The sequence below is a fragment of the Aythya ferina genome (assembly GCF_964211825.1).
Source record: "Aythya ferina genome assembly, chromosome: 12".
NCBI classification, from domain to species: Eukaryota; Metazoa; Chordata; class Aves; order Anseriformes; family Anatidae; genus Aythya; species Aythya ferina.
Genome location: NC_140308.1, coordinates 10994220 through 11008856, shown reverse-complemented (window position 1 = coordinate 11008856; position 14637 = coordinate 10994220). Strand labels below are relative to the sequence as shown.

The 14637-nt window shown below is 42.1% G+C and overlaps 2 protein-coding genes across 4 annotated transcripts in view; one reads left to right on the top strand and one right to left on the bottom strand.

Annotated features, from left to right (window-relative positions):
* Positions 1-8198, bottom strand: part of RHPN2 (rhophilin Rho GTPase binding protein 2) — a 30854-nt gene extending 22656 nt beyond the window's left edge. Inside the window, exon 1 of the mRNA XM_084533837.1 lies at positions 7986-8198. Within this exon, the coding sequence (XP_084389963.1) occupies positions 7986-8054 (69 nt within the window). The 5' untranslated portion in view covers positions 8055-8198. The remainder of the gene's footprint in view (positions 1-7985) is intronic.
* LOC311443564 (uncharacterized protein) lies at positions 8138-14613 on the top strand (the record flags this gene model as incomplete). 3 transcript variants are annotated; one of them, XR_014697335.1, is made up of 5 exons in its annotated part: positions 8138-8332; positions 9169-9294; positions 10814-10944; positions 11327-11409; positions 12696-14613. XR_014697335.1 is itself a non-coding variant. In XM_084533842.1 (5 exons), the coding sequence occupies 4 exons, from the start codon at positions 8138-8140 to the stop codon at positions 11392-11394; spliced, it is 486 nt and encodes a 161-aa protein (XP_084389968.1). In that variant the 3' UTR covers positions 11395-11409; positions 12696-14613. The 3 variants fall into 3 exon arrangements, 2 of the variants coding, with proteins under 2 accessions (XP_084389968.1, XP_084389969.1); XM_084533842.1 differs by having other exon boundaries at positions 10848-10944; XM_084533843.1 differs by lacking the exon at positions 8138-8332 and adding an exon at positions 8354-8904 and having other exon boundaries at positions 10848-10944.
* Positions 14614-14637: the final 24 nt, after the last annotated feature.

The window sequence follows — 14637 nt, the reverse complement described above, 5'->3', positions numbered from 1 at the left end:
TATACTCTCTTTGTGGAGAATGCATTGGTGGCAAACAGAACACAGAGCAGATGAACTTTTTACTGGAGAGTACATGCAGGTGTAGCAAACTTGTTCATTTATCTCAGATTAGGAGGAGTAATACTTAGGCATACTTAAAAGTACAACATGGTCTTGTATCTACAAATTGCTTTCTGCTCTTAGCCTGTAACTTCTTCTGGGCTGCTGCTGTTCTTCCTGCTTTGCTTTTTCTTCACTCTGTATTGTATGATATTTCTCCAGTACTGGCGTTCAAAGCCTTCTCCCCTTCCATTTTATCCACGCCATTTTTCATTTCAACCTTGCCAATGATTTCATCTTGCTTCCTGTATTCAGCTTGAATACTTGATTCTTGGGCCTCTCACCTTTAAACACCTGTGTAGGTCTGTGATGTTTTCTTTCAGCTTCTTGCCCAAACTGCTTAGTCCAAGCATCCTTCCTAAATGTATCATCATGCTACCCTTGTCTTCATTTTCTCTATGGAGCCACAGCTTCTACCCACACCTCCCCTACCTTTCTGTATGCCAAACAGGTTTCCTGACATCATTCAAATACTCCTTTACAACTATTTCTGGAAACTTTTTCAGAGAGATTAACTGCCTGATTCGCAAGCCCACAAAGCTCAGCAGAAGTGTTTTGTTTATTTCCATGGACATTTGATCAAGGTCCAGCCCAGAAGTTAAACAGACTCCAGCTGAACAATGAGCGCAAAACTGCAGTGACCTGAAACTCTGTGCTAAGAACAAAAGGGGCAGAGATGTTCCCCTTCGTTTTGGGGCCAGCTACTAATCTCCATGTGAAGCTTTAATGCAAAAAACATCCCCTGGGGACTAAAAGGAGAAGGAGCTAACAAACTGAGGTATCCATATCAACCCCAGTGGGTTGTAAGTGCTGCACTTTTGTCTCCCTGATGAAAGGCTTCACAGGGACAGAGGAGTCTATTTTCAGGATAGACTCACCTGCTGCAAGCACATACCTCCATCCACTTCAAGGCCAATAAGGAACTCATATTTTACCTTTTGGAAAATTGTGCTTTTTAGTTCTCCTGCACACAGTATGGGGACACTGCTAGTTTGTGTTCATGTGCAGGCTTAAACTCTATTGTTATCAGGCTGCCAAAAAAATCAATGCAGGCTGCTACTCATCAGAACAGTGAAAATAACCAACACCTGCAAGAAACATTATGGCAAGTAAGACAATCTGAAGATTTCCCCTTGTGTGAAGCACAACTCTATGCACTTAGGTGTTGTTTCAGAGACAGATTTTTGTTTTCCTCCATGTAGAAGGTCCCTTTCTCAACCAGCGTTTGCAGCTGGCTCACATTTGCATAACCCCAAGAATGATGATGTACATTAGAACAGCTGGCAGCCAACCTTCCCTGCATTTTCCACACCTACTGTTTCACTTCTTGTCAACAGGATGCTAGATGGGTCATTTAATTACTGTTTATTTCTTTGCAGAGTCGAGACAACTTGGAGAGTGAACTGGATCTTACCCTTATTATCCGCCATCTGTAAATTATTCATTCAATAACAACGAAGAATTTTTATTGCTAATGAAGATGCGAAAGTTACCAATAATAGGGTATGATTTAAGCTTTCATTGCATGTGTTTTTGGAAAAATAGCTTTCCTGTAAAGACATTTCAAATCATGAACTAAGCTATCGGTTTTAAAGCCTTCTCCCACCCTTGAAGTATAGCTACACTTCACAAAGTATTTGAAGTGTCTAAATAATGTTCTTAGCTCCTGAAAAACTAGAAGCTCTTAAAAACCTGAAGTTCAATTTGCTAGCTACTTTTACTTTTTCCTGCTTGGTTGAGCTGCAGAATCAGGAATCTGGTATGTTTTTAATACCTCTTTTTCAGAAGCAAGACCCATACACCAACAGTTACAGATCGTTAACATTTGTTATTTATGTACCTAGTTAGATAAATTCTCAGAAGAAACAGAAACTGATATTAAACAAACAAACGTGCATCTCCTGATGAAGGCTGGCCTATTCAGGGCCAACGTTTCATAGCAATCCTCTGACTAATTAATGGAGTGTGCTGACAGATTCTAATAGGATTCCTGCTCATCTGTTGTTAGAATTAATGCCTGAGCTTAGGTGGTTGGATATCCCACTGGTTTTTATTTTTAATCCTGTAAACATTGTCCTACACGTGCTTATTTGGCAAACAGCTGCATTATGAATGCCTGTGGGATCTCGGTGCGACTTGCTGTCTCTCAGACCAGGCACAGCCTGCTTAACAGCAGGAGGTCATGCAGAGCTGGAAAGCAGCTGATGGACTGTTCAGGGCTCACATGGGATTTGGGGAAGATTTTATTCTTCAGATTACACAGAAGCAGAAAGGGTAGCCTGGCAAACCTGCAGTCAAGTACTCCCGGTTAGCTGTCAATGGACAACATCTTGCCTCTATGCAAGAAACCAGTGCTCACCTCCCACCTGACAGAGCCTTCAGACCCCCAGTCTGCGGGGCACAAGCAGTATCTTTGTGGTTATCTGAGGTTAGGGGTGATGGAAGGAAACTTTCATGGAAGGAAAACAGCTGTCAAAAACACAGGTCCCAAATAAAGAAATACCTGTATCAAACTTGAACGCCTAGGAGTTATTTCTCTAAAATAGAAGCATAAGGTCAGATACCCAGTTGTGATGCAAACAAAAATCATGAGTGTTTGCCTAACAATGAGCAATCACAAGAAGCATCTTTAGTTAGCATAAGTATGACTTGTAGAAGCAGTGGTTTGAACTTTTAAGATGAGCCGCATACTGTCTGAAGGTGACACAGAGTTGAAACTGGGTGTGCCTTCTTCCTTAAAATAAAACATTCCTTTCCAGCCAGTGCAACCTGTGCTGCTTGTAAAGCCCTGTGGAGTATGCAAATGGCCATAGCCTCCAGATATTTAAATGCGTATGTGACTTAACTTACGGAGGTAAATTCCTTGGCTGCAATAGAGTTCATGGTAAATAAATTCACACTAGTATTTCTAGTAGGACTTCAGGAAATATACGTAATAATTTAGAAGTGATCCTATCTTCTACAATTAAAGTTGCTCTTTGCATATTTCTGTTGGTTCATTGTTGAAGTTTTAGCCATATACTGCAAATCTTTCAATAGTAGGTGTTTTTTATCTGTGGTTAAAATAAGGGGGAGAGGGGTGAAGAAGATCTTGTCTTCTGGAGCCCATACCATAAGCAATTGTTTTACAGATCTAAGTACCTGCCCAAATTATTAATGTAAACTTTCAGAATTAATCTTTGTATTAAGTTCCAAATCCGTATTTTCTGTACAATAGTATCTTGTTGCACCACTCACTAATCGACAGGAAAAAAATCAGTATTCAGTCAGAGAAGTCTGTCCCCTGATGAACCACATTTCAGAGGATTCCTTATCTCACATGCAGGTCTGCTTTCAGTTTTAGGTTTTTGAATTTGTATACAATGAGCGGTCAGGGCATGGCATGAAGTGGCGCGTGAATCATCACAACATTGTTTCTGTCCCTGCTAGACACGTAGAAAGAGAACAAACAGACAAATAAATATTCCTGTGTCAATGCTAATGTTAATGGTTGCCTGGCTACTAATGACTACAGACTTCCAGCCCAGTGGAAGCACAGGTGCAGCAGGTTGGTAAACTGAGCCATTAAGCACAGCGGGGCAGGGGGAAACCCTACAGAAGAAAGCCCAAAAGCTAAGGAGTGGAAGGAGAGAGGATTAATCAGGGAAGTGCTGACTCACGAGCAGGTTACCATACCTATCATCTTTTTCAGCCTGGTGCTTTATTTACAGAACTGCCTGTGTTCTGTTTTTAGCCCTTTCCCCTGGCAGGCAGGACTAATATGTACTGTCTTTCTTTCTGAATCACTAGTTTGGTCTAGATGGCAATTTTCTAGTCTCACAGACCAAGCCAAAACCTTTAGAAAGGTTGAAGAAAACAAGCATCTCCGCTCACCTGACCAGCATCTAAAGATTTATTAAGCTAGCTGTCCAGCTGCTCTGCCTGCGTGCAACACAATTTACTGCTATCCAAAACAACCACACTGAAGAAGGGACACTCGGTGCTGTACCACCAGCAGGTATCTGGAGACCTACAGAAAGCATAAGCCTGAAAAATTAACTAAGGCTTTATCTTATCTATTGCAGCTTCCCAATCAGGAAATCTGAAAAGTTACAATCTGCATAAGGAGTTATAAAGCAATAAACCAAGGTGGCAAAGATGTATTAAAAAGAACTTGCTAGAAATCTCTTCCTTCCTCTGCTCCAAGCCAACAGGAAAAGTCCCAGGACTGGTAAAACCCTACTAAGATCACCATGCAAGTGTTGGATCCTCTGTCTAGGTGAACACAGCTTTAGAACCATCCTGTGTTTTGTATATTGACCTGTTCTTTGGGTTACTTTGTGGTACCATACTGGTTTAGTGGGGTGCTGTAATCATGGGAGGGGAGCAGACATCAGCTTGGAAAGCAGAATTGTCTTTCCCATGAGAACTCAAGAGTAACTAAAAAAAAAAAAATAGGAAGAGGTCTGAGCAGCCAAGCAATTCACAGAACTATGGAAAGCTTAAAGACTGACTTCCCAGAAGTACAAGCAGCATCTCAGGTAAGCAAAACAGCACACAAGGATAGACCTGCTTTAATTACTATTGGTCTGTTGAAAAATCCTTCCCATGTGAATGCCTTGCTCTACTTTTAAAACAAGCTGTTATTTGTTCTTATCATTAGTTTTGTCACTCTTTTCTACTGGTCACGGAGATTCTTGCATGGGAGGAAATACAGGGAGTGGACGTGAATGGAGGGCTGGCATAAGCATGCTCGATTCACAGGGTCACAGCCAAAACCAATGAAAGAACGTGAAACTCTGCATGGAAGAGGTCGAGGCACAAAGCTAGTCATCTGTGAGCACTTGCACCACCCAGAACTATGAGTACAGTGTGCCCTGGTATCATACCATGGGGTAAACTGAATTACACTCTCAACATGTAATGGGCGGAGATAAACAAGACAGTAGTAGGACCAGCTTCCTGGGGCATTATCTTCCCAGAAAGCAAGAAGCTCCATCTCCTCTTTGATGGAAAGCCCTAGTAGGGTACCTCTACCATCTTGCCATATTCTCTCCAAGACATCAGCAAGGATTTAAAAAAATATATAAATAAAAAATAAAATCCCTCACTAATCAACTAATGAAACAGTTGAAGAAAACTTCTTTTTCTGAGGAGTGTTATAAGGGGAATGGAGTAAGGGCAATATTGACAGAGTTCTGTTATACGTAGTTTTAACAGAACAAGGTGTGCAATCATACAGGGGATCTATTTAAAAAAAAAAAAAGTGGGGAAGTCCTCAGGAAGAAGAGGAAACTGCAATTTGCATATAGAAAGATGAGGGGCCTTTGCCATGGGGAGGAAAGAGAGAAAGGACACAAATATGGGGTAAGAGGAGGAGAAAGGTCACTGCAGGAGAACGGTAAAAGTAAGCCTGAGGGATGGTGCAGGGAGTGGCCAGGAGAAGCTGCCACCGTCATATCTGAGACAAACCTGGCAGAGTCACAGCAAGACTAACTTTCTAGTGTGGCAACAGGTCCGAAAGCAGGAAGGAAGATTATATTTCTGTTTCCACATTTCTGCTCATTGCCCTTTACACAGAGCCAGTCATAGTTTTACAGGAACTCCTCCCTATAGAAAAAAAGCTAAACAAGAATTAAGGAAATTAATTTTTTTACATATTGCATCTTGGGTATATTCAGTGTCACTTTCTGGTATGTTGTATTCAAGACTACAAAAGGGTACTATATAAACTTTGAGTATACTTCCCACATCAATTCATTCATCACAAGAAAATATCAGAGTCTAGAACAAATTGATATATTATACGAACTACTCACTCAGATTTCTCAGTGCTAAAATTGCATATAATCTGGCAGAGTACAGAAGACAACCACTCTGCATAAAGAATATTTGGAAGCCCTTCTGTGAGCAGTACTGATACAAAGCAAGTGGTTTCACCTTGCTCCACAGTTTATAGAACAAAGATCAATTAAATAAGCATCTTTCAATCTCAAAACACAACCAACAGCCTTGGAAACCAGTGTGATTCTTCACCAATTATTCTGGTGTTCTTTCAGGGAAACTAAGTAGTGTGATTTTAGAAAGAGAAGGGAAAACAACGTGAAGGAGCTCTTGAGAGGTGGGGGAGAAACCCGTGGACACACATGACCAGTTCTATCAGTTTGTTACATTAAGTCATCTAGCATACCATTCAAATGAACACATAAGGTCTAAAGAGTAATTCTATCAAAGTAACTTCTTGGATCACGGCTTAAATCTGTACAACATTCCAAAAGGCTTTTTTCCTCTTTAAAAGTTAGTTTGTTTTCTTCTGGATAGAAGCTCTGATCTTTGAGACCATTCAACTAATGTATAACAAGGAATACTGGTTTTCTGTTTACATTTAACTTTTAGGGATAGAAGGCTTTGAGCATCTAGCTTGATCTGAAGTTTGCAACTGTATTAAAGATATGTAGGAGCTAGATGAGCCTTTCAAAGATCTCCTGAGTTAACAGAGTAAATAAAGTGTGCTACTGCAACTCTGGCTCAGCCAGATTTGTTTAACATCAGTTTCGTACCCATTTTATAGCGGTTTAAGACAAGTGGGAAAGATGTTCATAAACAGATATAAAATTGATCTTGGATACAGTATTTTTATATTAGAAAAGCCTTTTACCTTTTCAGCGTATGAAGTTTACACAGACCTAATGTTGTTTCATTGAACTTATCCCCAGTGTACAATAACGTCATCAAGAAAGACCCAGCCCTCCAGCCAGTCTGAGTACAGCAGGTATATTCCTCTTACGACTTACAAAGCACAACGTGACTGTTAAACTGCAGCCTGTCCCCACCAGGAAGAACAAGTGGGAAAGACAATTTGTATCTAACTTAACAAAAACCTGTCAAGTTCTACTGACATGCCTACTACCAAGGCAGCCCGCAGGCATCCAGTACTCTAGAAAGTATAGCTGTGAAAACTCTAAATAATTACAACTTTGCCACACTTCATGATTTCGTGCTGTGGACTACTAAGTGATTACTCACCATATATTATAGTAGGATTACTCAAGTGAAGAAACCAGACAAGATTTGGTCAAAGTTTCGCTTCAGTCTGCCTAGCTGTTTATGTGGCAGTGCCGATTCCTCACAGCACGGCAGGCACAAGTAAAACTTCGCCCTTTTCAGCTGCAAGCAGTTCCTCTGCTAAAGGGCAATACTGTTTGCTTAAGCTTTGCAGGCTTATGAATACAGGGACTACTGGGAGCAAAAGCCAAACGTTTTGTGAAGGAGGCAGCAGAACAAAGCAAATGTGCCTCCCTAGGGTGTAATCCAGACGGCAGCTGCAGCGTAGCACAGGGTTTGATGTCTGTGAGAAGAGAACGGCAATAAGCCGTTCACGTTTTGTTTTCCCCACAGAATAAGCAGTTTATGGTCTCCAATACACAAGTGCCACCAAAAACGCCCCCACATCCCCCCTGCCCCGGGGCCTCGCGTACTGGGGCTGCTGCTGGGCCGAAAGAACCCAGTCAGTCTGAAGAGTAATTAGGGCAAATGTTTATTAAAAACTTCCTAACGAGCCTGTTAACTTGACTGCTTCACTCCAGTGAGCTTTCCTACAGGTACACAAGAGAGCTAGCGAGGACACGTAGCGAGAAACAAACAGAAAAACACGTAGGAAAGGGAGAGAGAGGAGAAAAAAAAAAAAAAAGTCAGGTGGAATTTGGCTCGTTTTGTGGAGGCGGGAGAGCGCCGGGCACCGAGGCGGTGAAGCCGCCTCAGATCCTGGGGCGGGCAGCAGGGACCCCACGGGCGCCCTCCAGGACCCCGGCCCGCCCGCGCCCTGAGGAGATGAGGGTGCTGAGGGTGTTAAAGGGTGCGCAGGGGGGCGGCCACCCCAGCCCCCTAGGGCACAGCCTGCCTCTCACCTTCCGAAAGTAGCTGTCCTCCGCTGGCTCCGCCGCCTGGCAGCCGCGGGGCGGCAGGGCGTCCGTCATCTCCAGGCGAGTCTCTCTGTTGCTGCTACTCCTGCTGCTGAGGAGGCGATCGCTGCTGTGGGGGAGCCTCGACCCTTCGGGAAATGTCGGCGCTGCCCCACGGCACCGCCCGGCTCCACCTCCGGCAGCGGGGAGGAGCTGCCCCGCCTCACGGCGGTGCCCCTCACCGCTCTCTGGGCGGGTGGCCGCGGCACGGAGAACCGCGGTGTGGCACGGTCGTTCTCTTCACGTTTCCCCCTCACAGCCCAGGGGGCCCGGCAGCCCCCGTCCCGGCAGGGGTAGGGTGAGGCGTCCCTCATCCGTGGCCGGACAGTGACTGAGGGGGAGCGGGTGCTCCGCGCCCCTCTGCACCGCCTCCGCCGCGCTCCTCCCCGGCCCCTCCGGCTGTTCTCCGCGCTCCTCTGGAGCGTGGCGGAGCCTGGCCGGGAGCCTCGAAGGCACCGCTCGCCTCACGCCGCTTCCCCCCGGTCTCCCCTCACCGCCGGGCCAGGCGGCAGCCCCCGGGGGGTCCGCCACGTGCCGTGTCCACACACACACGGAGCCTTCCCGGGCGCGGGGGTCGCCTCAGCGAGCTGGCCCCACAGCAGCGGAGCTGGCCCCGGGAGGCCGGAGCTCTCCTTGGTCGGGAAGAACCCCAAACCCCAGGGGGAGGTGGCAGGGCCCTGGGTCCCGGCCCCGGTAAGGGCAGCGGTGGCCTGGGGGAGAGGCAGGGCTGGCCTCGAAGCTGGGAAACCGCTGGGGAATCAACCTCAGAACTGCAAACATGTGTGGTGTTCGCAGGGAAAAGAGCGTGTCTCCGAAATCTTCCGTTGAGCAACCGGCTTTGCAAATGTTTGTACTGGATGCTCAAGTAAGGAAATGGCCAATATTGGTTGCTGACACTACCCAGGCCTAACCTTCCGAGTTAAGTGGGCTTTTAGCACTTAAAGGCAAAATACTTAAAGCTTATTACTGAACATATCTTATCCCCCTTCCTTCTCAGTTTTTCATCTTTCTGATCAGCACAGTGTTGTGGTAATCTTCAGGAGTCAGGAAAAAATCTGCAAAGATAACTTTATCAACGAAAAATGTCTTTGGAATTACATCCTTAACTGAAACTTTCTTTGAAAACCAGGGTGTCTCCAGAGAGTTATGCAGAGCGGTCTGGTTAAGCTGTGTCTCCTGCATGGTTTTAAGGAAGAACGCTGGAGTCAGCAACTCAGAAACTGGGACCCAAGGATCTGATGTCGCCTCTCTTGAAGTCAGTTAAGTTTTGTTCTTCCAGATTATGTTCGCTCTCACCCCAGTACCTTTTCCTTTTTTTCAGTAGTGATAAAGGTACTGGATGAACACATCAAAGGATGTAAGGAGAAATGATGCAAGAAGAAATAATAAAAATAATAAGTAATAATTAAAAACAAGTAGAAATAGGTAAAAATGGAGTAGTTCAACTTCCTTCAGTTTCTCTTTGGAGGTTATAAAGTGTTTTAAATTATTTTTTCTATTAGAAAATATATTGACCTTCAAAAAGTATTTGAAAAATTGAACTTTGCAAAATCACTGTAAATCTCCCATACAATACGTAGTTTAAGTTAGTATCAATGAGAGATAAATAAGCAATTTGTCAGCATAGGCTATGCTGGTACAATCTGGCAGTCAAAGCAGTAGTAATGCAACCATCTCAGAAGTTTGCACCGCTTTCACTGCATTTATTGAAACTGGACCTAATTGAAAGGGTACGGCTATTACTCCAAAAAAAAAAGTCATAAGGGCTTGTTAGCCTGGCAAAAGGGTCAGGCGGTTAACAACAGGACAAGTGGCTATTATTATGGTGTGTGCAGAGCACAAATTTGCTTAAGTTTCTGCAGAGAACGATACCAAATATAATTTACTTTTAGCATATCTTGCATATAAACTGCAACTTTTCTCAGTGGCTGGTGGCTACTTTGATTGAAGCAAAGTCAGCTGTGGTACACACAGCAAACCTCTCCAGCAAATTCAAGAGTCTGAGATAGCTCTAACAGGCTTCCTCCCCCATGCTGAGTGTCCTGAGAATATCTTCCAACACTCTCAGAACTGCCAGATTAGACTGTGCCTTTCCCTTGCTTTGATAAAGGTTACTTCATCACAACTGTGTTAGGGTTGATCTCCTGTTTTTTAAGTAAGTTGCAATAGGTTTTGTCTGCCTACAAAGTGCTCCTTCTTAGTGAATATGCTTTTTTGGAGAAGACATGTTGATTGCATGGTCTTGGTAGCTAGGACTGAGCTATGTAATGACGGGGTAGGAGTGCTCCATGACCCTGGAATGTAAATTGCAGCTTAGAACATTCCAAAAACTGATTTACCCTTAGAAAACATGCTTTTGTTCTTCTAACCAGTTGGTTAAACATCTTGTCTCCAGTAGCTTTTTGGTTGCTGTTAGAATTCCTATATTGAGGTGAGTTCATACCACAGACTTTCTCAGTTTCTCACAATTGTATTAATCAGGGTTTGGTTTCCTGCATTGTAAAGATCAAGTAATAACAGGCTAGGAACTGGGAGCTCATGCGCTCAGAAAAAGGCATGTACAGATGCAGATGTTTGGTTGATATCTTTAACTTCAGGAGACAGTAAATTCCGTGACCAGGTGCACAGGACATTGCACTATATCTGAGAAAACATCTCTTATCAGACGTTTAAGGATTTGCATCCAATGAAAATCAGAATGTTGTGCCTAAAATACTGAAATTCAAAGCAAGGAATCTTATCTCTGCATCAAATCTCTCTTCTTTGTTTTACAGAACTCTGTGTTATCAGACTTGTGCATTTTCACAGATAAACCTGCCAGGTGATGCATACAATGACCGCACTGAAAATAGGCACAGAATAGCAGAGCTTGAGTTGTCCCAAAAATTGTCCCACAAAAGTCAAGGTAAGAGGGACTAGGATTTGGGTGGCCTTACCACAGACACATGATAGTATGTATGATACATGTGTACTCATACACATTATATGGCATGTTTCTGTTTTGTATGCATAACTGCTTTCTCAGTCAGTCCTGTCCTTCTTGCCCTCCCCCATCCTGAAAAAATACGTGGGCATAGGAAATTCCAATCTTCATTCTTCTCTTTGGCCAGTATAAAATGGTCTTGCTTTGGGAAATTAATTTCCTGTTGGGACTTGGAAGATTCAAATCTGGTTTTACTTAGTTAGGACAGGTGCTCCTCTGTGAGAAGCCAATGTTTATTTTTTTGACTATAGACATTGTGGCTATGGGATGGTAACAGGTGCTTCAAAGACATGTTTTATTCCAGACAGGCACAGAGGCTTATCAGCAAAAGCACATCAGAACTGTATGAAGAGAGAAGTATGCATCAAATGAATGCTGTTTTTCAAGGTACATACTTGAATTCTTGACAAGACACATAGTTACTTATTTCTCCTCCAGTTGTTGTTGGCTTTGATTATTAAACTTTGATTCTGAGAGAAAAGAGAAGATTTTGTCAGCATCCCTGACAAGCTGTAACTTTACAGTTGGTGAGTTCAGCTGCCAGCTAGTTGTCATCTTTTATTTCTGAAGATTGCAGTTCTTTAATGAGGAAATGTCTGGTTACCATAGAGAAGTTTTAGGTGAGGAGAGAGAAAAAGGGTTCATAGTTTATTTTTTTCTCTCCTTTTCTTTCCTAACGGTCTACAAATATATATTGGAGAAAAAAATAAAATAAATTAAAAAAAAAAAAGAATGGCCAAAATGGATCGTGGGGGCACAATATCAATAGTGTTGTGAGTCTCCTTTAAGGCTGTTAAAAGTTTACAAGATGTAGGAGGTTTTTTTTTAATCAGAAAGCATTGAGACTAAAGAATGGGAGGTCTTCTCGTAAACAAAAGAAGTCCTTCTGCATTTTATGACAGATGAATTGAAAAGTGACCAGACAGGAATTGCAAGCAAGTAGTGCCAGAAGGTTTCCTAAACAAGAAATTTACTGAGTAATACCAAATGGTATAAAAAGTGCTACACAAACTCAGTAGAAAGTCTTTGGATGACTATAGTAATAATATGTTTGGCTACAGATGCAGCATTTCAGCGTTTCTTCAAGTTAACTGTGTTGCACAGTTAACTGGAGCTTTATGATCACTGAGAAAAATCTCCAATTTAGTATTGAATAACTAGTATGCTTTGCCTATTCTACTACAAGACTATATTTGAAACAAGACATTGCAGTTTCAGGGTGATGCAGTTTCAGTGGGATTTAAGAATGTAAAGCCAGACATGGGCAAAATCATCACTTGTTTCAGTAATGCTTTGCCTTTAACTGAAACCCATAGATAAAAATCTGTGTACTTAAGGACCATAGGCATTATCTCTTTCTTTGTTCATTGTTTAGAAAATGAAAATGAGCACTTTGGCTTAAACAGTGCCTCAGGGTCTGTACTCCACTTGTGTTTCCTCAACTGATACTGTAACCACGTGTTGTTAGGAAGAATATTAAGATGAAAATTCCCATTGAACCCAAGATAAGTAAGGGGTTAAGTCATGTTTGTCTCCTTCGTTGTGTTTTTGATAATAAAATGTTAGTGTATTATTGTATGTTATACTTTTTGTTCTTATATATTTTTTTTTCTTTAAAATGCTTTTAAAACTTGTGAATGAATCAAATTTTTGTTTCCTTCTTTTGTATATAGATTATGCTGCTTTTTTTACCACCTTGATGCACTAATTCAAAACCAGATGTTGAAAATGTATTGAAAACTAATGCCTGAAGTCCATGTATGGTTTTGGGGCCCTGTTTCAGTTTCATATGTACTGACAAGTATTTGAGCTTTCATTTTAAAATGCTGTGTTTTTTTTTTCTTTATTTCACATTGTAAAAAATGTATTCAAACACAAACTATCTGGACTTCCAAGTGTTTTAGTTTTATTACCATTATCAAAAGACGTTGGAATCATTGTCTGGTTAAACAGCTACAGAAAGCAATTTTCACTAGGTGTAACAATTGTAAATAGGAGATAGAGTTTACTATGGACAAGGCAATACCACTGTGATACAAAAGTAATTCTAATCTGATAAGAGACTTAACGGGGAAAAAAGCACTTCAAGATTTGATTACCCCATCACTTTGAACATAACAGACAAGACAAGCAAAAGATTTTCTGTTAACATTGTTCAAAAAGGGTTTATTTAAGCATGTGTGTTGAATCAAAGTCACAGAGACTTGACTATTCATGGACAATTATTTCCTAAACAAAGAGAAACAACAGCTGCGCTAACAACTTATTTTTCTACTATATGTTCTACATAACTGCTTACTAATTACTAATGATGAGAAAAGATAACGCATGCAGATAAATGTCTGTGACTTCTATTGTATTGTTTTTAAGTGAATTAGAGACCCAAATAAAACCGAATAATCCCTATTTGCATAGAATTGTGTAAATATTTCCTGTGGAAACCTGAAACCACATGAAACTCAGGTAGTTTGACTTTGAAAGAAACCAGTTCTGTGTATACAAACACAAAGGCTGGATTAGAGAGTACACCACTAAACTTGCAGATGTCTTATCTGTTAAGTGCAGGAGTCTCCCAAGCCTGCATTGTGATTTATTTTCAAGGATTTCAAGAAACTGGTGATCCTTGTTTGCAAAAGTTCTGGATAAATGGAATGCAACACTTTTTTTTTTTATAGTATGTTGAGGTTCTAGCAAATCTCAGTATTAAGAAAAACTGCAAGGTTGAGAAATCAAATGAATCAAAACTGACATTTGGGTTTCTGATGGGTAACACTGGGAAAAGACAAACTTAAAGTTTATAGTTTCAGCACTGAGATTGTCATCGATGGATACTTACTTGTTCTTATGTGGTCTTTATATAAAATACGTTTAGTAAAAGCTTTCCTCTTGATACAAGCCTCCCCAAAGAGGTGCAGATACCTGTAAATGGGTATCTGTAAAAGGGATAGTTCTTTGCTCTGGGACTTTGAACCCAAAGACTACTGCACTGATTCCTGTTGCATGTTCTTTTTAATAGAATCATAGAATATCCTGTACTGGAAGGGATCCACGAGGATCATCGAGTCCAGCTCCTGGCTCCACACAGGTGTACCCTAAAATTCAGACCGTATGACTGAGAGCATAGTCCAAATGCTTCTTAAACTCCGACAGGCTTGGTGCCATGACTACGTCCCTGGGGAGCCTACATGTATTCCAGTGCTCTTAAAAGCAACGTCGTCAAACAGATTTGGCTGTTTATCAGCTCCAAACTGCAATTTGATAAAATCCCCATCTCCTTTGTTCATCTGGATTCAGGGAGCTTGCTTTGCACCTTAATTTTAGGCAGTTCCGTGTCATGGAGCTTTTGCTATCCTTTTCCTAGCCCTTAGACCAAAGGTATTTTGATAACAGGTCTTATCTGGTGCATAGGATGTTTGGAGGATGTAGCTGAGTGGCTATTATGTTAAGCGTTTGACTCTTTTTTAGCTTGATTAGTTGCCAAAGACACAAAGCGGCATTTCAGCCCGTCGACCTGGACAGACGACACTGCAGCCTTTTCTCCCTTTCCCCACAGCCTTCCCCGGGTCGGCAGCCTCGGCTGAAAACAGCCTCGCTGAAACACCCGGGTGGCTCTGG